At 42.6% G+C, this 26,191-nt stretch overlaps 4 protein-coding genes across 7 annotated transcripts in view; 1 reads left to right on the forward strand and 3 right to left on the reverse strand.

The window, feature by feature from the left end:
- The window catches only part of LOC109408006 (oxidative stress-responsive serine-rich protein 1), a 40,743-nt gene extending 39,974 nt beyond the window's left edge, over positions 1-769 (reverse strand). The window contains exon 1 of one of the 4 annotated variants that reach the window (XM_062853289.1): positions 610-769. Coding sequence is in view for 1 of the 4 variants with exons in the window: in XM_062853288.1 (XP_062709272.1) it covers positions 246-317 (72 nt within the window). In the remaining 3 variants the exon portion in view is untranslated. Of the gene's footprint in view, positions 1-245 lie in introns of all 4 variants that reach the window. The other 3 variants (XM_029879366.2, XM_062853288.1, XM_029879365.2) reach the window with 3 other exon arrangements.
- Positions 770-11,357: 10,588 nt separating this feature from the next.
- Positions 11,358-15,105, forward strand: LOC134286838 (uncharacterized protein K02A2.6-like). Its single transcript, XM_062848523.1, has 2 exons — positions 11,358-12,614; positions 12,748-15,105. The coding sequence occupies exons 1-2, from the start codon at positions 11,358-11,360 to the stop codon at positions 15,103-15,105; spliced, it is 3,615 nt and encodes a 1,204-aa protein (XP_062704507.1).
- A 271-nt stretch (positions 15,106-15,376) lies between these two features.
- Positions 15,377-21,662, reverse strand: LOC134288430 (uncharacterized). Its single transcript, XM_062853290.1, has 2 exons — positions 17,521-21,662; positions 15,377-16,075 (listed from the first exon to the last, which is right to left on the reverse strand). Exons 1-2 carry the CDS (start codon positions 18,577-18,579, stop codon positions 16,031-16,033), a joined length of 1,104 nt encoding a protein of 367 aa, XP_062709274.1. The 5' UTR covers positions 18,580-21,662; the 3' UTR covers positions 15,377-16,030.
- Positions 21,663-21,812: 150 nt separating this feature from the next.
- Positions 21,813-22,713, reverse strand: LOC109408005 (nucleoside diphosphate kinase). The gene is made up of 2 exons (XM_019681216.3): positions 22,474-22,713; positions 21,813-22,357 (listed from the first exon to the last, which is right to left on the reverse strand). Exons 1-2 carry the CDS (start codon positions 22,645-22,647, stop codon positions 22,025-22,027), a joined length of 507 nt encoding a protein of 168 aa, XP_019536761.1. The 5' UTR covers positions 22,648-22,713; the 3' UTR covers positions 21,813-22,024.
- Positions 22,714-26,191: the final 3,478 nt, after the last annotated feature.

Here is a 26,191-nt window from a genome sequence, read left to right on the forward strand (position 1 = left end):
CAACAAAACAAGACTTGTTCCTCTACAACCTAAAAAGGAAAACATTCACGTCCACCCATCCAATACATCGCTCGCTCTTCCCTCCTGTGTGCGCAGCAGCTACTGACACTGTGTGACCGACCGCAAAACGGGGGCGGTTGTCCTTTGGGTGGGTTCAGCGGGTTACGATTCCGTTAGATCGAACACAACAAGTAAAGCACACGGCGGCGATGATGACCTACAACAGGGAGCAAGTGGGTACGTACCGTTATTTGCGGAAGTTTTCCCCGACCGAGATTTAAATCGCCAAAATCACAACATGACACGCACGAGACCATCAGATTGTATGAATGGGGATTTTTTTGCGTATTATTGGGTACACTGCGCTCCACTCACTACTGAAGCGACGATGACGACGACGACGACACCACAAACAAGGAGGAGCCACAATCGAAAGAAAATGTCATGGCGTAGCAGGGATGATGGGATATTTTTTCGTATTTTTCAGCTCGTCTTCCGTTCCGACGATGCACTTTCTGGTCAAATTATGCGCACTGCACTTTAAACTACACTTTGCACCACAAATTATGCTTACATAATTGCACTAAACTAGAATCGCAGAGAACTTACTCTTTGGGGAACGGAATTGCTGCTTTTTCTACACTGGTCTGCCTCTGTATGGCTGCTGTCAGTCACTGTTTCACTACACAGAAAATCCTCATCCGCGCGGTTGGTTCGACGATGCGATGTACACAATCTGGTTCACTGTTTTCGTCAGACGTCTGGTCGACTTTGGTTGGATCAGGTGGAAGGGCGGACGGACGACGGCGAGCGCGGGTGCGCTGCACACACACACTACACCGCGATGACAGCGACGTACGTCTGTTTCTTCTGCTGGTGTCAAAACGAAAACAAAACACCTCACGCACACTGTTGTGGACAGTTTGAGTCGTCACGCAGTGACGACACACACTAGCACGACGCATTTTGCCGAGCGCTTCGTCATTCTGTGTAGGGTGAAGCATCAGTTTTCGGCAGTGGCTTCGGCGGAAATGAGCCATTTTACAAACCGATTTTGATTTTCACCAGGGGGATTGACACTTCCTTTCCTAACCGGGATATCCGCATTTATCCGTTCCTAACCGTCGCTAACCGAGTAGCAGTTAGACGCAATTAACGACGATTAACAACGGATAAAATGCGGATTTTTCCGGTTAAAGCGTTGTTTGCAGTTCAGAAGGAATTTTTCGGCCTATCTTGATCTTGATCTTGATGCATGGGAAATTCCTTGCCTAAATCTTCCAAGAAACCGTTTTTCTTCGATCACAGTACGCAGTTGCGAAGAAATGACAGTTCAAATGGCCGTGGAAAGTTTCTGCCAGGAATCGGTCAAGAAGTTTCTTGAGCGATTCCTTTCAAACACCAAACTAGGCTTAAAAATGGAAATGTCATTCCCCTTGATTTTCACATCTTGCCAAAATTTCATTCATAAAAATCAAGGGGAATGACATATCCTTTTCTAACCGGAATATCCGCATTTATCCGTTTCTAACCGTCGCTAACCGTTGCTAAGCGAGCTGCTAAGTGAGCAGCGGTTAGACACGGTTAGCGACGGTTAGAAACGGATATATGCGGATATTCCGGTTAGAAAAGGATATGTCATTCCCCTTGATAAAAATGGCGCGTGAAATGGATTATCTATATATCTATTAGAGTGGGTCAACGCAAGGGGAATGACATATCCTTTTCTAACCGGAATATCCGCATTTATCCGTTTCTAACCGTCGCTAACCGTTGCTAAGCGAGCTGCTAAGTGAGCAGCGGTTAGACACGGTTAGCGACGGTTAGAAACGGATATATGCGGATATTCCGGTTAGAAAAGGATATGTCATTCCCCTTGGGTCAACGTTATATGGAGAAACTTTAAATTTGATCGTATCAACCCGGAACAAAGCTTTTTAAATCTATATTAGCCAAGGGGAATGACATATCCTTTTCTAACCGGAATATCCGCATATATCCGTTTCTAACCGTCGCTAACCGTGTCTAACCGCTGCTCACTTAGCAGCTCGCTTAGCAACGGTTAGCGACGGTTAGAAACGGATAAATGCGGATATTCCGGTTAGAAAAGGATATGTCATTCCCCTTTATATTAGCGTCCAAAAGAACTGTGCAAAATTTGGGAGCGATTGGTTGCGTCCCCGTATTCCGCATTGCGATTGAAATTTGTATGGAATTTAGTATGGGAAAACGTACTTTTTTGCATTTTACTCATAAGTTGAATTCTTTTGTCTAATACCATGAAACAATTGACGTTAAAGTATAGCCTAGGATATGCCAAAAAACTTTGCCGAAAATCGCAAAGTGACCCGACGCTTGTGAAAAAAGTTATTAGCATGCAAGGCAGTGGTGAATTAGCACAGCACGTGGTAATCAACTGAACAACGCCTTATACTTCAACCGCTGTTCAACTCAAAACACGTGTTTTCCATTCTGATTTCGTTGTCAGTATTTTTATCGCACGGTGAGAAAACTTGTATTGAATGCGGCCAAAAAGTGTTGATCCTTATTGAAGATATTGTTTCCAGACGAACTAATTACGATATGAAAATGTTTTTATTTTTATTAATAAATGTCGATCTTTAACATTGTATGACAATATGTGGTGCGGTATGGTCTTGGACATGGTGCATTCACAGCATCTATTCAGGTAATCTACTCATGCTCAGTCGAAGATCCGTTAAGATTTTTTTTTTATTTATGCTTTTGTGCAACGATGGACGGTGTGCAGAACAGCGTAAGGATTTCGGTTGAGCTATCCAGTTCATTTGAATCTCGACGGGGACTACGACAAGGTGATGGACTTTCCTGCCTACTATTCAACATCGCCCTGGAAGGTGTTATGCGACGAGCCGGGCTCAACAGCCGGGGTACGATCTTCACGAAATCCAGCCAATTTGTCTGTTTTGCGGATGACATGGATATTATTGCTAGAACATTTGGAACGGTGGCAGAACAGTACACCCGCCTGAAACGTGAAGCAGCAAAAGTCGGACTAGTGGTGAGTGCGGCTAAGACAAAGTACATGCTGGTAGGTGGGACTGAGCGAGACAGGACAAGCCTTGGCAGCAATGTTACGATAGACGGGGATACTTTCAAGGTGGTAGAAGAATTCGTCTACCTCGGTTCCTTGCTAACGGCTGACAATAACGTGAGCCGTGAAATACGAAGGCGCATCATCAGTGGAAGTCGTGCCTACTATGGGCTCCAGAAGAAACTGCGGTCAAAAAAGATTCACCCCCGCACCAAATGCACCGACGAACCGACGTGACAGCTAAAACCAAGGGGAATGACATATCCTTTTCTAACCGGAATATCCGCATTTATCCGTTTCTAACCGTCGCTAACCGTTGCTAAGCGAGCTGCTAAGTGAGCAGCGGTTAGACACGGTTAGCGACGGTTAGAAACGGATATATGCGGATATTCCGGTTAGAAAAGGATATGTCATTCCCCTTGGTCCGCGACGCCATGATGAAAAAAAGCCAAACACTATCGCCACCTCTATAACGGCTCGCGATGATTTGATAGCTCGACACCGAACCCCCGTGTGTTCATATAGGAAACGGTTCGCGTCTGCACTGATTTGACAGAAGCGATCGCTCGCTTCGGTGGTCGATCGTTAAATTTGAGGGGGACACTTTTGAATCATCACTGTCACGTCGGTTCGTCGGTGCCAAATGTGCCATGTACAAGACGTTAATAAGACCGGTGGTTCTCTACGGACACGAGACATGGACGATGCTCGAGGAGGACCTGCAAGCACTCGGAGTTTTCGAGCGACGGGTGCTAAGGACGATCTTCGGCGGCGTGCAGGAGAACGGTGTGTGGCGGAGAAGGATGAACCACGAGCTCGCTGCACTTTACGGCGAACACAGTATCCAGAAAGTGGCCAAAGCTGGAAGGATACGGTGGGCAGGACATGTTGCAAGAATGCCGGACAACAACCCTGCAAAGTTGGTGTTTGCTGACCGTCCGGTTGGTACAAGAAGGCGTGGAGCACAGAGAGCACGATGGGCGGACCAGGTGGAGCGTGATCTGGCGAGTGTTGGGCGTGACCGAGGATGGAGAGCTGCAAATCGAGTATTATGGCGGCAAATTGTTGATTCAGTATTATCATGAATTTGATGTGAACTAAATAAATGAAAAAAATCCGGCCTAATTCAAATCTTGGAACAATTTTAGATAAAATGCGTTTCAATTTTTGTAGATAAATAAAATTTTAAACTTTTAATCCTCCATATTGGCGGAAATTTTGAGGCAGTTCTAGATAATTCTCAAAGGATTTTTTTTTGGGAATATCTCTAGGAACTCCTTGGAAATTCCTCCAGAAGTTCATCGAGAATCCCTCTAGCATTTTCTCGAGAAATGTGTCAGGAGTTTATCAAAAGTTAATCTGGATATACCTATGAATCGTAGCAAAGTCTCAGGAAACTCCTGGAGTAGGTTTTCCGGGGACCAAGTAGGAATTCCCGAGGAACTGCCGGAAAAGATTCTCGAGAAACTATGAAGAACTGTTCGTGGAATTCTTGGAGGGATTCCCGAGAAACATATAACTTTTCGGAAAATTCTCGAGGCATCCCAAGAGGAATTCCCAAGGAACTCCAGGAGGTTTTCCCGAGAAGATTTTTAAGGAATTACTGAAGGAATTCTCGATAAACTTCTGGAGGAATTCCCGAGGAAGTCCTGGAATTAATTTACCGAGGGTCTCCTTTTGAAATTCCGAAGTATCTCTTGGAGGAATTCCTGAGGATGCTTGAATGAATTCCAAAGGAACTCCTGGAGGAATTGTTGAGGATGTTTTGGAGAAATTTCCGTTGATTTCCTGAAGGATCTCCATGGATATCCTGAAGGAATTTCTGAGAAACTCCTGGAGCATTTTTCGATGATCAGCTGAAAGAATTCTCGAGTATCTCCTGGAGGAATTCTCGTGGAACTCCCGCAAGAATTACCGAGGAGCTCCGGGAGGATTTTCCAAGGAACTCCTGGAGTAATACCCGAGCAACTCCTGGAGCAATTCCAGGTTCTCCTGCAGGAATTCCCGAAACTTCTAGACAAATTCTGCAGAAATTCCTGACGATCTCCTAGAGGAATTCCCGATAAAGTCCTAGAGGAATTCCCGAGAATCTTATGTAGAAACTTCCGAGGCACTCCTGGAAGAATTTCCAAGCAATTCCTGGAGGAATTTCCGGGAAACTTCTGGAAAAAATGACGATGAGCTCCTGAAAGAATTCTCATGAAACTTCTGAAGGAATTCTTTCCAAACTTATAGAGGAAATACCTGAGAAACTTTTGGAGGAATTCCCAAGGATCTTCAGGAGGAATTCTGTAGGAACTCCCGAAGATGAGAAATTTCCGATAAACTTCCGAAAAAAAATTCTAAAAAACTCTGGCAGGAATTTCTAAGGAACTTCTGTAAGAATTGTCGAGGACTTCCTGGAGGATCTCCACCCATGTAACATTTTGATAAGCAATTTGTCTTGTAGAGAGGTTGAAAACCGTCATAAAACCTAATATTTTTTATTTTGGTTTTATCTTGGCTTTAAGAATCTCTTCTAGTCTAGTATATTCTAGACTGAAAAGTGTTACTTGGGCATGGATCTCCTGAGGGAATTTCTGAGAAACTCCTGGAGGATTTTTCGAGGATCTCCTGGTGTAATTCCTAAAGAGTTCCTGGAGGAATCTCCGATGAACTCCTAGAGAAATTCCCGAAGAACTCGTGGAAGAATTTCCTAAAAGTTCCTTGAGGAGTTCCCGAAGAACTCCTGGAGGAATTCCCGAAGAAGTCCTGAAGAAATTGCCGACAAACTCCTGTAGAATAAGAACTTGTAGAGAAATTCCTGGAAGAATTCTCGGAAAACTCAACTCCTGAAGAAATTCTCGGGAAACTTATGAAAGAATTCCGAAGGAACACCTAGAGGAGTTCTCGAGGAATTCCTGAGGATCTTCTGGAGGTACTCATTAAGACCACTTGAGAGAATTTCCGAGGATGATCTGGAGGTATTTCTGAAAACTTCAAGATGAATTCCCAGGGATCTTCTGAAGATATTCGTGAGGAGTTTCTGGAGGAATTTTCTAGGAATTCCTGGATTTTTTTTGTGGAACTCGTGGAAATAAATCCAAGGAACTTGTTTAAGAATTTTCAGAAAAAAAAACCTTAAAATTCCCATGGAAATTCTGGAGATAACCATACGACCTTACATTATTACTGGATGACCTCACGGTACTCGGATAAAACAATCATAGAGATACAACAGAATGTATTGTTACAACACGCTGACCTGTATGGTATTTACCATTAATTCAATTGTTTAAAACGATAGAGTAACAACAGACCCTATGGTTTTCCATAATAGCATGTATGGGGCACGTTCGGTGTAGTACTAGATTTGTAGTAATGAGCTGAATTTTAGTATAGTGAGAAGGTCAATTAATTAAGAAGGTCAAGCTGTAAAAGCTTGTGAAACGTCAAACGCAATAATGTTTACATTGAACAAGCTGTGTGGTTGCGTCAACAGATTCTTCTTCACAGCTTCTAGCTGAAAGAGTGTTCTTTAAACGGCTACGAAGCGCTGCTGTTTTGTGTTTTGGCAACATTACAAAACGTACTGTATAAAAGCAACTGTTGTAGTGGCTGGGACTCTTACTCGATTTGCACATCTTCCGGCAAATCTTCCGGCATTGAATTAAAGTGCAATAAAAGCAACCCAAATAATTTCACAGCACATACATGGATAGCTGTAAAGAATTTGTGTAGTAGCTATATATCCCGCTTAAAGTTTGTTTTGACAATAATGTTTATATCCGACAAGCCGTGTTGGTAAACCAACAGTTTCTTTATTACAGCTTCTAGCCGTAATGAAATCGCATAACGGCCTTTAAAGCGCTGCTGGTTTGGGGATTTGTCAGAATAACGAATTGTACTGTATAGTAGCAGCTGTTTTGTTAGCGGGGACTCCTATTCGATGTGTTCAAGTTTTCACATCTTCCGGGAAATCTCCCGGAGTTGGAATAGAGTGGAGTAAAGGCAGCCCCAGTGACAAGCAATGGATTTCTGAAAACCGAGTTTGGTAGCTGTATGGTGCTTGCAGGGGTGCTTGTTTTGCAGTCGTGTATTAGCTTATGATTTATATTTGACTAGCTTTCCTTTTATTCAGCGTTGACTGCTTTTACTCGATGGTTACACAACAGAAAGCAAATGACTGAAGCTTATAGCGTTGAAAATGTTAGTTGAGTTCTCCGTTTCTGCAATAAAATGGTGCAAGAAGGGTGGGTATTATGATTTCTTGCCTAATTTGATGCTGTTTGAGCAAAACTTTGGATAACTGTGTTGTTTATATCGCAAGAAATGGAGAAAACAACAATATTGTTGCCCAAAGTTCATTACTACAAATCTAGTACTTCACCGTATGTCCTATTGTGAATGTCACTTTTACAATAGAAAATGGTGGTTGTTATGTATCTTCATCATAAAAAATCCAAATTTTCTGGAGCAAATTCAAGTCGACTACCATTCAATTTATGGTATTTTTATTAGTGAAATCTCTAGTGCCATTGATGTTATTGTGCACGTATTGTAGTTCCAACTTCCAATACAGCATTTTCATCAGGAAAATACGTACACAATATAATTTGTTGTTGAATAGTCAAATACATCGTCATTCAATGGTAGTTTATGGTGATTTTATTGGAAATTTTTCATAAAGTAGCGGTATATTTGAAATTGGAATGAACAAATTTTTCTTAGTTGGTAACAATCAACAACCCGCATTATCACGAACTGTAAATGCAGCATTTCGCATACTGTTGATGACTGTTAGCTATTGTAAATTAACCGTTTCTCAGACTACCCGAGCTAACAGTAAGATAACCATTCCATGTACAGATTTGCCAGTTTGACAAATGGTAATCCTCCAAATAACAGTATGTGGAATAGGCGGTTAAGATAGGTCACCATAAAAAATCGCTCATTTTCTCGAACAAATTTTCCGCAAAACAGTAAAGCATATGATCAATATACTATCCAGTTTTTCAGACAACTCATAGCATAGGAAATGGTTAGAGAACAGTTCAACCATTAATTTGAAAGAAACACGTATAATGTATGTAAAACTAGTGACTTATAGTTCTCCATAGTAGAATAACTGTATACGGATTAGTGCTCATATAGTATGTACTGTTCATTTGTATTTGTACCATAATACCGTAAATAAGGAACAAATTAAATAATAATTAATAAAACAATTATATTTATTATTAACAATCGTGTGCCTATATAAAATGTGTCGTTCTGCTTCTCCAACTCCGCCGTCGTTCGTTGCATACCGGTGTCAGCAGGCTTCACTGTTCAACCGTAGTAAAACCAGAATTTTCCTGCTAATACATTTCCAAGTAGATTTCTCACTGATACCCTCATGGCTCGTTGCTGAACCGTCCGCATGATACGCGATACAGACGGCAGAAGTTCCAAATGAAAGGGAAGTTGGTCACCGGAGTGATGCCGTATACCACGACCAGCTGTAGGCCCCCAATGAGGACGACTATAAACGCCTCCTGGTGAAAACCGTTTCCATCTATGAAGAGAAATGATTACTGTAAGTCAAGGTTGTGACCATTCATTTGCAAAGATTTACATTCATTTGCTATTATCTCAGTTCAGAAGCATGCTATCGAAAAACTGTAAATTTCACTCACGCTGTGGGAAGTTGCCTTCACAGTTCGCTCACGACTTTGGAATGCGTGTGCGACCCCAATGTTATTCGGCAAACTTTCAGATAAAACTACCGTCTTACCCCTCTGGTTCGACACGTTTTAATACGACACTTTTTAATTCGTACCCCGCTTATACGCAAGGGGAATGACATATCCTTTTCTAACCGGAATATCCGCATATATCCGTTTCTAACCGTCGCTAACCGTGTCTAACCGCTGCTCACTTAGCAGCTCGCTTAGCAACGGTTAGCGACGGTTAGAAACGGATAAATGCGGATATTCCGGTTAGAAAAGGATATGTCATTCCCCTTGCTTATACGACACATGTCGAATTAAAAAGTGTTTAAATGTCACAGCGATGTACACTGTAAATGCAAAACAGTTTGATATTGTACTTATACAGCAGCCGCAAATTTCGGAAGTTCTGAGTTGGTGCTATTCAACACCCATACCGCCTGGAGACCAACCGGAATAAACTGAGGATGGCAACAATCGTAGAAAGAACAAGCTTTTCATTTGCGCCACCGCAATATTTGATGAAATTATGGTTCATAACAAATCCGGAAATCAAAACAAAAACAAAAATAGAGTTGCCAAATTTCAATGAGCATGGTAGTGTAGGGTGACCAGTTTGTCGAATTAAAAGTTTACCCCGGTCATACGACAACAGTCGGTGTCGTATTAGCGGGGTAATACGGTACAAGGTAAATTTCATCCATACATTGTTTTTCGATAGCTTGCTTCAGAACTGAGATAATAGCAAATGAATGTAAATCTTTGCAAATGAATGGTTGCAACCTTGGTGTAAGTTTTTAGCTGGGTGGACGAATCTTTTTTCCATTGAATGAAATACTTACCGCTACCAACACGTTAACTACTGCTGGTCCAATGCAGCGATTACTTGCGGCAGATATTTACCAAACGTTTTCAGATCAAATTTTCAATTTTTACATTTTTCAGCTTGTAACGATGCGATGGTTTGAACTTAAGTTTTACTTTCAGTGTAGGTAAGTACCGGAGTTGATGGGGGCACTGCTACGTCTGACAGCGAAGGAAACAGGATCATTGGACGAGAGACACTGGAGCAGGTCAGACGCTACGCTCGGTTAAAGCTCGGACGGTCGAGAAAACGGACAATTTACAATGGCTTCGAGGATGTTAATTGGTAAGAATTGCGTGCAAAAAAGAAGGGACAGTTTTAATAAACTATAGCAGCTAAATGGAAAACGAATATTTCAACGTTGATGGCAGAATGGGCATCCATCGGGTTGGCACGATAGTGCAAACATGGCGGATGTTGAAAAGTGTGGTGCGGGGAAAAAAGAAGGAATCCATTGTTTCACCTAGTTGATTTTTACAAACGTTCAGCGATACGGTGGAGGCTTCGTGCCGAAGGGGAGGTTTTGTGTTGAAACGAGAGGCTTCGTGCCGAAAGAGGCTACGTGCCGAAAGAGGCTACGTGCCGGAAGAGGCTTCGTACCGAAAAGAGGTTTGTGTCGGAAAAAGGCTTCGTGCTGAAATAGATAGCTCCGTGCTGCACTAGAAAGCTTCGTGCTGGAATGAAAATAAATGTAACGTCGTAGCACCGACAAACCGACGTGCCAGCTCATACAACTTTTCCAATTTTTCTTGGCAAAAAAATTCTCCTTTTAATCACTAGCTCCATCTGTGCGATGATTTACACAGCTTCCTCTTTATGTGTGCGTGCGTACAGGAACTTTACCTTGTCATAATATTTTACACATTTAGAAGTAATAACCTGCATTCAATGTTTTGCGCAATAAGAAGATATTTCGTTATGAACGTTGGAATGAAATTTCATCCGGTGAAAGTTTTTATGTTTGGGAAATTTTATTTCGGACTTATTGACTATTTTGCTTCCTGTATCGAAGGATTTCTTTGAATAGCTTAATTGCATGGTTGATTGTATCTTCTATTGGTGAGATAGAAATAAGAGTGTATGTGATGTTTACATTGATCAGCTGGAAATTTTTGCGCTGTTTTATGACATCTTCTTCAAGGTTTCTTTTGTCAAAAGACGAAAATGACAGAACGAGTTACGATTTCTAAACGGTTTGAGGTTAGAATTTCTCGCCAATCTTGGAAACAGAGTGTCACGTCGGTTTGTCGGTGGTCGTAGTACTAGAATCTAAACTGGAATGAACATAGTTTGGAAAAATTGTTTTTTTTTTCGTGTTTGTATTTATATAAAAAAAAGCTTCGTGCTTCAGAGTGCTTACTATACCAAAACAAATAGTATTTTTCATTGATACAACAAGGAGCGGTAATGTCTATCTTGATAGCTCTAAAATATTTGTTTGTGTTTCTTCTCATATAGATGCGGCAGCAATGCCACCGTTCAAAGCGGGAGATGATCCGAGAAACAACTGGATAAAATGGAAAAAAGCTCTGGAGCGATTCTTGCGCGTTAACAAGGTTGAAGCTGACGAAGAAAAATATGATTTACTGCTTGTTTTGGGGGCGATTGAGCTACAATCGATACTGGTGATGAGTTTGTGGTTTTGCAGTATGAGTCGGCCATAGCGTCACTGGACGCGTATTTCGCACCACAACTCAACAAACGATTTGAGCGTCATCTTTTTCGTGCTATGAAGCAGGAGAGCCAGGAACCCTTTGAGGAATTCGTGTTCCGCCTCAAAGATCAGGCAAACCGATGCCAATTTAGTGACGTGGACGATGCGATCGTGGACCAGATCATAGAAGGCTGCATCTCACCGGAGCTGAGGAAAAAGTTGTTGACTGAAGATCTCAACTTGCACGAAACAACCGTCCTGGGCAAAACTCTGGAGGAAGTTCAAAAGCAGACAAAAGAATACGCGAAACCGTCGACATCTGGATTGTCTAGCCTGGAAGGAACGGTACAGAAGATCAACGATAAGTTTGCCAGCAAGCAGAGGACATCGATTACAAACACCCGAAAATGCTATAACTGCAACAAAGCCGGCCACGTAGCGAAGGATCTCGATAAATGTCCAGCACGAAATGTAGCTTGTCACTCTTGCGGATGTGTAGGACATTTTGCCGTATGTTGTAGGAAACGAAGATACGAGCCAGGACCTTCCACGATTCCGGAGAAAAAGGCTAGAGTTCACGCTATCGTGTCACCGCAGGATAAACGAGATGGAGTTTTCTTTGTACGTACAGGAGAAGAACTTGACGAGGTTCTGTTGCTTGATCTGGGAGGAGTTCGAGCGAAAATGCTAGTGGACTCCGGATCTCCGGCGAATATAATCAACCTAGAGACCTATACACATCTGAAAGCAAACCGAGCAGCTATGGTGAATGACAGAACACCGCGACAGGAAGAACTGAAGCTGAAACCTTTTGCATCGGATGAGGAAATACGGTTCAGCAGAGTCTTCGAAGTTGAAATAAAGGTTCCGGATGAAGAAAGTGGAATTTGGGCCCATGTTCTAGTAGCTCCAGAAGGCCAAGTTAATCTCCTGAGCAAAGGGACGGCATTTGCGCTGGGAGTTCTTAAGATCGGTTACAAGGTGAATCGCCTAACTGATTCAGCAATCACCTGCACCGACGAATTTCCGAAAATTCCGAACACGATGCTGAAAATCCAGGTCGACAAAACAGTTCATCCCGTAGTCCAACCAGTTCGACGATTTCCGATCGCTATGGAAGCAGATGTGGAGGATGCGATTAACGATTTGGTCAAAAAGAAGATCGTAGAAAGAGCGGATGGACCTTTGACCTGGGTGTCTCCGTTAGTACCCATCAGAAAGACGGACGGGAAAATTCGGCTATGCGTGGATATGCGAGCGGCTAATCGGGCGGTCATAAGGGAGAATTATCCCATGCCAAATATTGACAGCGCAATGGCAACGATTACTAAGGTAAGGAATTGATTCTACTTTATTTTCTCGGGTAAAAAAAATGATTATGAAAAAATTTGAAACAGGCCGTGAAGATGTCAAAAATTGACCTGGAAGCAGCATATTACCACTTCGAACTACATCCCGAGAGCAGAGATATTACTACGTTTGTAGCAAGAAGTGGTGCCTCATGTTTGGGATAAAATCTGCTCCAGAGTTGTTCCAACGTGAGATGGAATCCGTATTTAGGGGCATCGAGGGTCTAATCGTCTATATGGATGATTTGTTGCTACATGGCGAGACTGAGGAAGCACATGATCGTACTCTGGAGGAAGTGATGAAGCGAATCGCGGAGATGAAACTGAAAATTAATGAGCAGAAATCGGTATTCGGCGTGAGCGAACTTTCTTTCCTGGGATACCACATCTCCGAAGATGGCATTCGACCCACAGGCGATAAAATCCAGGCCATACAAAATTTGCAACCACCAAAATCTGTTTCTGACCTAAGATCTCTCTTGGGATTGATCAATTTCCTGGGCAGATTCGTTCCTAATTTGGCAGATTTGACTTTTCACATGCGCCAGCTGCTTGTGAAAGGTACCCCATTCGAATGGAAGGCATCACACGACCAGGAACTCAACAAACTAAAGGAACTTCTGGGAAAGGTGGATTCGTTGGCCTTCTTTGACCCGACAGACGAAACCTTACTGGTTACCGACGCCAGTCCAGTTGGGCTTGGTGCCATACTGATCCAGATTAAGAATGGCTCTCCTAGACCAATATCGTGTGTATCCAAAAGTTTGACAGCATGCGAAAAAAAGTACTGTCAGACTGAAAAAGAGTGTTACGCTATTATTTGGGCTATGGAGAAGTTGTTCATGTACCTCTACGGACTACATTTTACACTCATCACTGATTGTAAGCCCCTGGAGTACCTCTTTAATAGGGCACAATCTAAACCGTCAGCTAGGATTGAGCGCTGGATTCTCAGACTGCAAAGCTTCGACTTCACGGTTAGATACGAACCGGGTGAAAACAATCTAGCTGACTCTCTATCCCGACTTTCGCAGATAGACCATGTTTCAGAAGAAGGCTCGGATGTGATCGCTTGGTTATCCGAAGAAATCAAACCATCGGCGATATCAATTGAAGAAATCGGTAAAGCAACCATTGAAGATGACGAGCTGCAAAGAGTGAAGGAGGCCATTTGCTCAGAGGATTGGGAAGGTGTACCAGCCGAGTATAAGACAGCGACTGTTCGCAGTGAGCTTAGTTTGTATGATGACCTAGTGCTTCGAGGCGACAGGATCGTGATTCCCGGACAATTACAAGCAAAAGTAATTGACATTGCCCACTTGGGACACCAGGGCTCCACTGCAATGAAAGCTCAACTTCGAGCCAAAGTCTGGTTTCCTCAGATGGACAAAGTAGTAGAGTCGACTGTCCGGAACTGTAAGCCCTGCATCATGACATCGATCCCTGATAAGCCGAACCCGCTGTCCCGACGACTTCCGACGGAGCCATGGCAGGACCTCGCCATAGATTTTAAAGAAGGACTGCCGGATGGTTTGTCGTTGCTGGTAGTGGTATGTTATACTTGTCGGTTCGTTCAAGTTGAACCAATGAAACCAGTGACAACACAACGTGTCATTGGAGCATTACTGAGAATGTTCAGTTCTTTTGGAATCCCGCGGTCAATTACGGCAGACAATGGACCGCAATTCAGAGCTGCAGAGTTTTCGAAGTTTTGTAACTGCTACGGGATTCATCTCAACCTATCAACACCATACTGGCCAGAGCAAAATGGTGCTGTGGAGCGCCAAATGAGGAACATTGGCAAAAGGTTGAAGATCAGTGCGATACAAGATACCAACTGGAAGACGGATTTATACGAATACCTTACACTGTACCATGCAACTCCACAGGAGACCACCGGTTTATCTCCTGGACAGATGATGTTTGGTAGAGATATACGGACTCGCATACCTTCGATCTATCAACCACCGAAACTGAGATGGGAAGCAGCAAAGGATAGGGACATGATGATGAAAGAAAACCATCAACGATATGCTAATGAAGAACGTAATACAAAGGAGCATAATCTGAAGAGGGGAGACGTTGTACTGATGCGTGATCTCAATCCGGGAGCCATGCAGCCAAACTTCAGACAGGAAGAGTTTCAGGTAACACAGGTGGATAAGGGAGCAGTCACTGTGAAATCGACGAATACTGGGAAGGTATACTTGCGGAACAGCACACATCTTAAGAAACTTAAGGACGCCTGCTCTGAGGAAGATGCTACGGCACAGCCAAATGACTACAATGGTTCAAACGAGGGTGGCCCACAGGATGATGATAGATATTCAGGAACATCATGTGAGGCTGCCGGACAGGTGGATTCGAATACGGATGACACTGCAGACAAATGTGATCAGCGACCCAAACGTGCCAGCAGACTACCGAATAAGTTTCAGGATTTTGTGATGAATATTGACGAGCAGAAAGGCTAAGGATTGATGTGAGTTACGGAACTTATAAATAAAGATGTTTGATTTGATAACTCGTTAGAGGGTCGGATTTTCTATCTAAAAATAGGAGGGATGTAACGATGCGATGGTTTGAACTTAAGTTTTACTTTCAGTGTAGGTAAGTACCGGAGTTGATGGGGGCACTGCTACGTCTGACAGCGAAGGAAACAGGATCATTGGACGAGAGACACTGGAGCAGGTCAGACGCTACGCTCGGTTAAAGCTCGGACGGTCGAGAAAACGGACAATTTACACAGCTCTCAATTTTTACCCTTTGTTTTGAAAGTTTGCAGCCTTCAGCCGACTTTCATTGATTCACAAATACTAATGCGTGCAACTGTTTGTTATATTGTTCAACATTAGTAACTTACAGTTTTAACGCATGTGTGTCAGTGTGTTGTACAAAATAAGCACAAACAGTTTGACATATGGTGATTTAATATTGCCACCATTATTTGCCAGTTTCTATCTCCACAATATTCAACAACATCTGCACAGTATAATATAATGTCACCAATTGGTATGGATTGTAAAGACTGTGATTTATAGTCGAATGCGTAACCTCATAATCTTTGACATTGTTTCGGTACTCAGAAATAAAACACACTTGGTCTGTTACGCTAACAATCATTCAACTGATTTTATTCAAGGGGTCCAATAACGGTGTTCGTTTACAGGTAGTCAAAAGGCTTTAAAAATGTAATCAACATAACAACATCTTCCCTTTTTTCCAAACAAAAGAAAATTAACTATCACATTACATAATCTTTAAACTTAGTAGGAATTTTAACTTCTCTCTTGGGTCGCGGAGCCCGTTCGATGACAGGTGATCTACAAGCTTTTCGTCTCGATGAAGGAACGTCGATGTCTGCGTCTCCAAAGCTTGTATCGACATTCTCCGACGTTTCTACCACGGACCTGTTCCGCGGAGGGTCTTCGAATTCCGATGTTTCTGCGAATGGTAATGAAGACGATAGTTGTTGGAAAACATCTGTTGCTGGCTTGTCTGAAGAATTAGATCTGGCAGTCGAAGACGTAGGATCCACAACAGTCCTCGGTTTGACGTGGACGGCGTCTCTCCTATACATAGTCCCATTCCTTTCTACCAAATATGAGCGCTCGCTGAGTTTGTTTCTAATTTCTGCAGGCACCCACGTTTTAGTGACATCCGGATTCAGTTGGACGAATACAGGATCACCGACTTCAAGAGAAGGAAGCTGGCGAGTAGACTTATCGTACTGATACTTGATTTTTCGTTTATTGGTGTGTATAGCTTCAGGTACATTCGGAACGGTACACGGCATAAGGTTCACAGCCGACATTGGAACCTCACACCTTGTGTTGCGGGCGAATAACCTGGATACCGGACTGGATCCAAGCTTATTCGGAGTATTTCTCCAATTCAACAACATTTGCCATAAATCCTGCTTAGAATCTTCCGCTTTCTTGATCAAGTTTTTTGCTATTTTTACAGCGGATTCCGCCTTCCCGTTCGCTTGTTGATGGTAAGGCGAAGAAGTAACATGTTCAATGTCCCATTCCTTGGCGAACCGTGCCATCTCGCTGTTCACGAAATTGCTTCCATTATCGGACAACATCCGTTGTGGTTTCCCGTGCCGTGAAAAGTTCCGTTTGCAAACATCCACCATCGTGTGCATCGTAAGATCCGGTAGTAAATCCAGTTCAAAGAAATCGGAATAATGATCTACCGTTACGAGAAAATTCCTTGTCCTTCCTTTATAAGGAACCGACAAAACGTCCATCGAAATGAACTGAAATGGATGCACGGGCACCGGATGTGTTTGCATAGGCGGTTTGCGTTGGGAAGCAGCAAATTTGGCGCAAGTATCATACTGCAGTATGGCATGCTTGATGTGATTTGACATACCAGGCCAAAAAATATTCGAACGTGCCAATTTCAATGTTCCTTCAATGCCCGAATGTGCGGTGTGCACCCTATCGATCATGGAACGCCACAGTATAGGAGGAATGACTATCTTTTCGTTTCGGAATACCAACCCGTCTTGAGTTGCCAATTCATGTCTGTATTTAAAATACATTTTTGCATGAGCAGGTAACCCATCAATCGATTTTGGCCATCCTCTGCGAATGTACTCCATTACACGCTGCAGACCGTCGTCCCTTGCAGTATGACGTATGATCTCAGAAATCCGTTCGCTTACTACTGGCTTCATCTAATTCGACTTGCCAAAATCCCTTTTTGGCGTCAACCGTCGAAAAGACCCTGGCCTTACCAAGTTCTGGTAAGATTTCATCCAACGTGGTAAATTGGAGATTTGGGCGCTTGAGGGCTTTATTCAAAGGAATAGGATCAAGACACACGCGAAGTGAATCCAACCCGGGAGTGTTTTTCTTGACTAATACCAAATTACTCACCCATTCGGTGTGTTGAGATTCCTTTTGAATGATACCGTCTTGAGCCAGCTGATTTATCTTGCGCCGGAGATCCTCTCTGAAGGCAATCGGGATACGACGGGGTGTCTGAATTACTGGCTTCACTTCTTGGTCAATCTCCAACGTGACGGGGCCCTCCATTTTCCCGTATCCTTCGAACACATCCTGATACCTGCGTACGATGTTCACCCTTCTGCCTGGCTTCAGATTTCCCGATGATCCACTTGATTTGCAGACTCGTTGAAAATGATTCTTTCCACCACACTTATCGCAGCGTTTTCCAAAGGCCGGACACGCTCCTCGCTTGAAAGGATGCCGACCGCCACAAAACTTGCAAACTTGATCGGTCACTTTGTTGACATCCATTGATGGTTCCAAAGACAGCTGCTTTGAATGACGGGCCGTTATTTCTTCCATCCTGCAAAGGTCGATGGCTTTCGGCAGGTTCACATCTGGCATGGTGAGCATTTTCGCCTTCAGATTGGGCCACTTGTTCGAAGTAACTATTTTGAACACCATCATATCCTGCTCCAATGCACCAAAGCGACACGGTTTTCCTAGCAACTTCAAACGGCTCACATACTCGTCGATTGTTTCTGTCGGAATCTGGATCGCGGAGAAAAATTCAAGGCGATCAACAATAATGTTCCGAACTGGCACCACCTTCGCCTTGATTGCATCTAATACAGCCTCCGGAGATGCTTTCTGCTGCTCGTTGAGCTCAAAATTGAAGTAGCGCTTCAGTGCATCTGTCCCAACAACCGACAATAGGAAACTGACTTTTTTCTTGTTTTCACTTTCGGGCCAGTCATTCATGCCGACGGCGACTGCATAGTTTTTCCAATTGGATTCGAAGAAAGTATAGTTCTCCTCCATGTCTCCTTCTAAACACAGTGGTGGAGGGAGCGGCACCGATTGTGAGGTTAGGTGTGCAGGCGACGCTGGGTTCGGGATGGTAATCTGGAAGTTTCCGACTCGCTCTGCCCAATACGCGAAAATTTGATTCTGCTGCTTTAGCAGCTGAGCAATTTCTTCCGCCATCTTGATGAGGCCTCCCTTGCGAACTACGAACCGCGATATTTACGCGTAACTCGCGGCGCAACTACGACGACGAACTTAAAAACCGATGACTTTTCGATTACTGTTCGAACGAATCAGCTCAAAATAGAATTATTTGGCTGATTTCTCCACTTCTGACACCATGTTTCGGTACTCAGAAATAAAACACACTTGGTCTGTTACGCTAACAATCATTCAACTGATTTTATTCAAGGGGTCCAATAACGGTGTTCGTTTACAGGTAGTCAAAAGGCTTTAAAAATGTAATCAACATAACAACAGACATAATAGCAACTATTTGTTATACATTAACAACAACATATACAAGAAATTTACTGTTTGGAGATTAAGACAAACGGACAAACTGTATTTCTCTATGCGGAAAGTTGCTACGTCTACGTAAACGTAACCAATGGTGTCTTCGATGTCGATTACACCAATAAAAGCTAAGTGAGAGCATAGCATAAATTTGGACTTTTAAAATTAATTTTATACTGGTGGGGGCTGGCTCACCAACACTTCCGGTCCGCTTTAGTGCTTTATGCATCATTGTGGCCAGGTGTTGTTCTAGTTTTTCCAACTGTATTGTAAAGCATGAGCGGTGATCCTTGGCATTCTTGTGTAAATTGGGGTACTCGGAATGTTGATCGATCACCGATTATTGCTGGCAGATGCAGTGGAAAGTTTGTCTTAATACGTATCAATCGTCTCTGACAAACGAGAAAAACTGACCTCACTGATTACCTGTCTCTGAGCCAAATTTGGTATAGAGTCTTCAGTCTCCGATTAATCGCTTCATGTTTGATGGAGGCTTTTAATCAATAGAGTTAACAAACTATAGAGGACGAATGTCGCTGCTGTTCCCTTTGTTCTCGTTCGCAAACATCCCGGGTATCTATCTGTCAAACTGCATACTTTTTCGCTTTGACACTTATATCCCTCCCTATCTTTGCCAGCAAGAGATGTTGCGACGGCGACGTCAGCGACATTCTCCCTCTATAGTTTATTACCTCTATTTTTTAATCCAATGGGTTACATAGCCGCTATCCGAATGAAGAGAGTAATGTTCCGCGTAATATATCACAAATCAAAAGAGGTGCGGTATATTACGTGGAGCGGATATACTGAATTGGGTACCAGACCAAGTCCCTGCTGGGTGGCACGAAATAGGTGAGCCATAGACAATAGAATCGTCAATGTCGTAGGGCATAGTATGTGACTATTGTCGAAACCAAAAAAACTTTTAATGCCCAACCAAATCATTAGCAATATCAATTTGCTTCAAACGCGTTCCAGTGATAGGGTTAAGATTAGGATCAATTATTACAATACAATTTCACGTTTCAATATGTGTTTAGTAGTTTTAGAGGTAACAGCCTAATAAGAAATTTTCTGTAGGTTCATAACTTGCCCTCAACGAGTTGAATGTTATATTGCCTCACAACTGTGAGCAACATTATTACTCATTAATAAAAGGTTGTATCATCAATATGGACATAGACTTGCCGAACGAAACATTTGACCAATTAACATCTTTCAGGTATAAAATAGGTAGTAGGACAAAACTTTTATTTTTAAAAGTAGTTATCTATGTTCATGATAGAAGAGTAGCGTAAAGTGATACCACCCGTTCCAGATCCAGAAACGTTTCACACTGAAAGAAGGTTGGAATGACAGTGTGAACAGAAGATCCGAACTGCTAGGTGTAGGAAGAAGTATGTTTATTTCCCCTCCCCTTCCCAACACTCTGTAGAATTTTGATACAACTTCACGTAACTGTTTTGGAGGCTTCACTTATTAACAAATTTACAACAAACACGCTATAACAGTATCTAGAGAATCGTGGAGGGTGAGAAACCTGAACTAGTAGCAGTATTCATATAGATTAACAATTATACTCTATTATTTCCAATCATTGCAACATTATACTAATATGTGCGGGCCGCCCATTTACGGAGTTGTGCGGCCAATTATTCTCTTTCCATTCCAGAAACGACCGTTTTGAAGCAAGAAGTGTCCTAATGGCCAACACAAACGGGACTTGTCCGAAACACACAAGATAAGTACAACAATTTTATAATCAGGCACCCAACTCTTTCTACTACTTTGCTAATAGATAAATACTTCAATATGCATACTTCAATATAAATTATTTGTTTGTTTGCGCCTTTATTTATGACACTATTGAAGCATTCGTGTCGCCGCGAAATAGTTTACAATTTATCTTATTCACATTTTTCAATTCACTTTAAAGTATCTGACACTGCTTTTACAATTGTGTATGTAAACTTGTATCTTAATTATGTTCATTATTAATAGTAGTCTGATAATCCAAGTCTAGTGATTTTTTCCCAAGGAATAGAAAGAGTTGGTGTCATAATCAATACAATACTTGAAACTGGAAACTCCTTATTTCCCCCTATGGGTTATAGGGAGGGGCGGGACATTCGAGCCTACTCATCAGTGGAAAGGACTTGATATGCTAATCGGTTTAGCATAGGGCAGATACAAGTCTACTGGTAGACGTATCGCCCAGCGAAACAACGCAGATTGGCCACGGCCAGGGGGTGCGTTGATTATAACAGAATAACAGAATAAAATTAATTTTATACTAAAGCCACAATATGGGGTGTGAAAACATTTGAAAATTGCTCAACTGAAATGAATGGTTGCGTTTATACGATTTGTACGTGTAATTCACATTCCATTTGGCATTTTTAGTTGACTTGAATCAAGTCACTTGTGTAGGGTCTAGCTCGAATTCAAAGTAAGATTCAATCCTGGATTCAATAAACCACGATCAGATGATGAACGGAAAATCTAATTCTTCAATTACTTGCGCTCTGAAACAGCGTGTTTATGTCACCACGTCTCAGTCAATTCTCCCTTCCATGTAGGTCCCCGACTACTATGACCGTTTCTTCTCGTTGCCCCTAAAAACGAGCACATGTCATCAATATCCTACAACTTGCACCATATAAACCAGACGCAGGATGCAGTAACTTCAAGCAAGTTCAACCTACTTCATTGAACAGGACTAATGAAGTACTCATTACGTGCACGACAAGTCAATAAACCGCGATCTTATCAACGAAGTTGACAAACACGAACAAGCCGGGAAGACATTTCCCTTGGCTTTGCTTCATTGACCTTTCTTACTTTCCCAAGGACACCACAAGGATGAATTGATCAAACAAATTAAAAGTTGGATTGGATTATCGTTCCTGCATTTTATCATTTTTTTATTGTTTCAACCTGGTTCACCTTTCGCGTAGATTGTACAACACTTGCATTGTAAAACCACACCACGACGACGAATGCTCACTTTCTTATCGATTAAAAATGCTCTTAATTCAGTACTTTTTTTTAATAAGGTAGTGATGGAGTTCTAGCGTAAGAATAAGGCGACGGACAATCGGCGCAACGCTTATTCGTACACCCATCCTTCGCTGGCGGGGGTCCACGCGACCAGTTCCTTTTCGGTGAACCAGAGGGCGATTTCCTTGTTGGCCGACTCAACGGCATCCGATCCGTGGATGATGTTACGTCCGACCTGGACGCACAGATCGCCACGGATGGTTCCGGGGGCGGAATCGGCCGGGTTGGTGGCACCCAGAATCTGACGGCCGGTCTTGACGACGCCGAGACCTTCCCACACCATCGGGACGACCGGGCCAGAGCCCATGTAGCTCACCAGTCCGGGGAAGAACGGGCGGGCCGACAGATCGGCGTAATGCTTCTCCAGTAGTTCCTTCTCGGCCTGTAATGAGATTAGAAAGTATTACCACCACGCGGTACATTCTAGCGGAACATTTTGTGGTTAGGTTTCCTTCTCGCCTTCGTTCGATGGGAGATTCAATCGATACGACCACTTACCCACATGAATTTCATGGCGACCAGCTTGAAGCCCTTCTGTTCGAAGCGCTTGATGATCTTGCCGACGAGTCCCCGCTGGACACCGTCCGGCTTGACCATGATGAAGGTACGTTCCTTGTTGGCGGCCATGGCTGTTGAAAACAATGAGAAAAATGCAAGGATCGATCCGATCATATAAAATGCACAACACGGAATGTTCGTCCGTCTCCGCTCGCTAGCTGCTGATGCTGATGATGGGAAGTGAAAAAAAAACCGTTCGGGTCGATGAGGAAATCGGACGACACGTAACGGGATTTTAGCTCAAAGATACGGGATGTGTTGCGTGTGTGAGTGATTGCGTGAAGCTTTTTAGCTCTTCGAAGCCGGCGTTTGGAAGTAGTGTGAGTGATTGGTGACACATTAAGGGCGTCGATCAAAAATTACGGACTCCAAAAGTTTCGGTACACTCAGAAATAAAAGTAAACACGGAACAGAAGAATTCGAATGACCCCCAATCGACGGTCGAAGCTGCACATTGATTGATGCACCAAGCGGTAAGAAGAAGAATTTTGACATCCAAGCGGTGTGCCGTTTACATCCATCGACCAATCAGCGACGAGGATCTAATCGACGGCACACCGCTTGGATGTCAACACTTCTTCTTCTTTTCGCTTGGTGCATCAATCAATTAAGAACAAGCTGCTGGTGGTCAAGTGCGTCATCCGACCAATGATCACCTATAGGGAACTGCATGAAATTCTCTCCTTCTCTTTCACTCTAACAGAAATCTTGTAAACAACAAGGCCACGAAACTTCAAAATCCCATACAAAATCAAAACAGTGCGGTGCCCTATAGGTGCATCGGCGGTAAGGGGAATGACATATCCTTTTCTAACCAGAATATCCACATTTATCCGTTTCTAACCGTCGCTAACCGTTGCTAAGCGAGCTGCTAAGTGAGTAGAAGTTAGACGCGGTTAGCGACGGTTAGAAACGGATAAATGCGGATATTCCGGTTAGAAAAGGATATGTCATTCCCCTTGCGTTCCCTTGGGGAAACTGTGCTAAATCTTACCGCAAAAGGCTGCAGGTGAAACAGAACAAGCTGCTCAAGATGGCTCACAACTTAAACCCTCGGTATCCGACCGATGATCTCCACAAGCTGGCCGGAGTCGACACCGTCGATGCAAGCATTGAACGAGCCTACACTCAGGAAAATTGCCTCATACTTAATGGCAAATATCCATGTGCCAAACCACATCCAAAGTATATGCAACCAATACCCGATTACGCAGGCAAATTAGCACATGAATAGTATGTGCTCTAAATTGTATGAGTCGCTGCTGTATGGTGCCTTATCAAAAGTATGAGTCGCACTAATGGAAAACATTTGTTTACCCCCATTGCAAAAATCCATGTCCCGGACACATAGAAAGAATGAAGATTTTTTTCCCAGTGTAGAGATCCTTCAGGACTTCCTGTGAGATGTCAGCGAATCCGCTCATCGGAGCACTCTCTCCTCAACATCTGTGATACTAGTTTTAAGATAATCTGAGATCTAGGGTTTTTCGCATTCTTTTCCCTAAAATAGCCGAAAGTAGCTACACTCAAATCAAATGACTGATAAATTTTATGTGCACAAACTACATAGATCGCTGGCGAAGTCCGTTTATGTGCAAGTAATAGAAATTATTAGTAAGACTTTTAACATACATTATGAATAGAATGCATTCGAAGTGTAACAGCATAAAAAATAATAGCTCAGCACAGACGAAATTTCAAAACAAACTTAAACACGAAAACAAAATGGTTTGCGCAAGAGACGAGTATTTGCAGCAAGGGGAATGACATATCCTTTTCTAACCGGAATATCCACATTTATCCGTTTCTAACCGTCGCTAACCGTTGCTAAGCGAGCTGCTAAGTGAGCAGAAGTTAGACGCGGTTAGCGACGGTTAGACACGGATAAATGTGGATATTCCGGTTAGAAAAGGATATGTCATTCCCCTTGATAATATGTTTAAATCAGTGGTAAACCAGATGTCCTAAGAACTGCAGGTCCAAGCAAGGGTCCAAGAGATATGGCAGGCTAGGTGTGTAGAGTGCGATGGGAGAAATACGAATGTAGGCCAACCCGGAAAGATGCAGGTCAGATTACCGTACATCAGTGGCTGAGTTCAACACTATACTTGCTGTATTTGCATTTAGGGGAGTTTTCTCTTCTCTCATGTGAACTTGCCTTGGACCACAATCGAATCAAATGCGATTGACAAACTTTATCTTTGACGTAGAGCCATGTTTAACATATGGACTGGACTGAACACTGAAATGACTTTTAATATAGGTTCGTCTGCGGGTTCGCTTTTTAACCTAACTTCCCGCATAGACAATTACAATTTGTATTATGTTCCAAACAGTATGTCTCCTGTTTCTGTTATTGTTACTGTACCACAATCAGCTACTTTTCTGTTGAAAACTATGAAGCTCGTAGCATTCGACCATCAGCTACGGTCCATGTAACGCATACCAATTTGTAACAGTATGTTATACTGTGCAGAAATTGTCAAATATTATAGCGATGAAAACTAGTGAAACATGGTGGAAATACGGACTGGCCATTTCTCAAATGGTTTGTGATCATATTTGCGCAACACACTTATACATGTGTCACTGTAGGCCACTTAAATGGAACAATTTGCCAAACTGTTGCACACATTGGTGTTTGTAAATCCCAAACTTCTCAGTTTGCGGTTTGTTTTTCAGAAAAAAAACAAAATCTTTCGTGAAGTCGCTTGTGAGCTGTGTAAAACCCCCAACGTAAAACTTGCTGAGGTGAACGAGCTGAAGTTTCTGGAGCGGTCCGGATTAGTCAGGGGTAAGTTTTGCATGATTATTCCATATTGTAGTGATACTTATAACTCATCGGGTGTTAATTATATTGCAGAATTCGTGAACTTTCTCCAACAGCATGAGTCTCATTCCGCCTGACTCTGTGCGACTGCGGAGGCTCCGCAAATTGTATGAAATTCGCCCCCATCCGGAAGAGAACCCCAGTAATCATCGTAGGAGCTACCGGATCCAGGATTGCCTCGAGAGTCGGGTGATTCTAGCAGTATTATGCGTGGAGGTCGCTAAAAGTGATGTGCTTAAGAATTATGTCGAGATGGAATATTTATTAAATAAAAAAAATCTTCGGTGAACGCATAACAGATTTTTTTATTTTAACGGTTTTAATGCAGAAGAACCATATACCATAAGCTTAATTTACCATAGATGACCATAAGTCAAGAATACCGCATACATCGTTCGTTTTCCTTCCAGATTTACTGTTTTACTGTTCTCTAACTATTTGCCATGCAATGAATTGACTGAAAAACTGGATAATAAATTGACCATATCATTTACTGTTTTGCGAAAAATTTGTTCGAGAAAACGAGCGATTTTTTATGGTAACCTATCTTAACCGCCTATTCAACATACTGTTATTTGGCAGATTACCATTTGTCAAACTGGCAAATCTGTACGTGGTATGGTTAGCTTACTGTTATCTCGGGCAGTTTGAAAAATGGTTAAATGACAATTGTTAATAGTCATCTACAGTATGAGAAACGCTGCATTTACAGTTCATGATTATGCGGGTTATATTTGAATCGAACTTGACAGTTATCTCATGAGTTGTTATGTATTTCAAACTTTAGTCAAACTGGTGCCTCAATATTGCAATAACAGTTAAGCACGC

The sequence above is a fragment of the Aedes albopictus genome, chromosome 2, assembly GCF_035046485.1.
Source record: "Aedes albopictus strain Foshan chromosome 2, AalbF5, whole genome shotgun sequence".
In the NCBI taxonomy this organism is placed as follows: Eukaryota; Metazoa; Arthropoda; class Insecta; order Diptera; family Culicidae; genus Aedes; species Aedes albopictus.

What these genes read in the sequence shown, in the direction of transcription:
- LOC134288430 (XM_062853290.1), bottom strand. Translation starts at nt 18,579, where the DNA reads ATGGCGGAAGAAATTGCTCAGCTGCTAAAGCAGCAGAATCAAATTTTC. An exon ending in AATCTCAACACACCGAATGG is followed by an intron (nt 16,076 to 17,520) that starts GTGAGTAATTTG and finishes TACCATTCGCAG; the next exon opens with AAACATCGGAATTCGAAGAC.
- LOC134286838 (XM_062848523.1), top strand. Translation starts at nt 11,358, where the DNA reads ATGAAGCAGGAGAGCCAGGAACCCTTTGAGGAATTCGTGTTCCGCCTC. An exon ending in CAATGGCAACGATTACTAAG is followed by an intron (nt 12,615 to 12,747) that starts GTAAGGAATTGA and finishes TCCCGAGAGCAG; the next exon opens with AGATATTACTACGTTTGTAG.
- LOC109408005 (XM_019681216.3), bottom strand. Translation starts at nt 22,647, where the DNA reads ATGATCGGATCGATCCTTGCATTTTTCTCATTGTTTTCAACAGCCATG. An exon ending in TCGCCATGAAATTCATGTGG is followed by an intron (nt 22,358 to 22,473) that starts GTAAGTGGTCGT and finishes ATCTCATTACAG; the next exon opens with GCCGAGAAGGAACTACTGGA.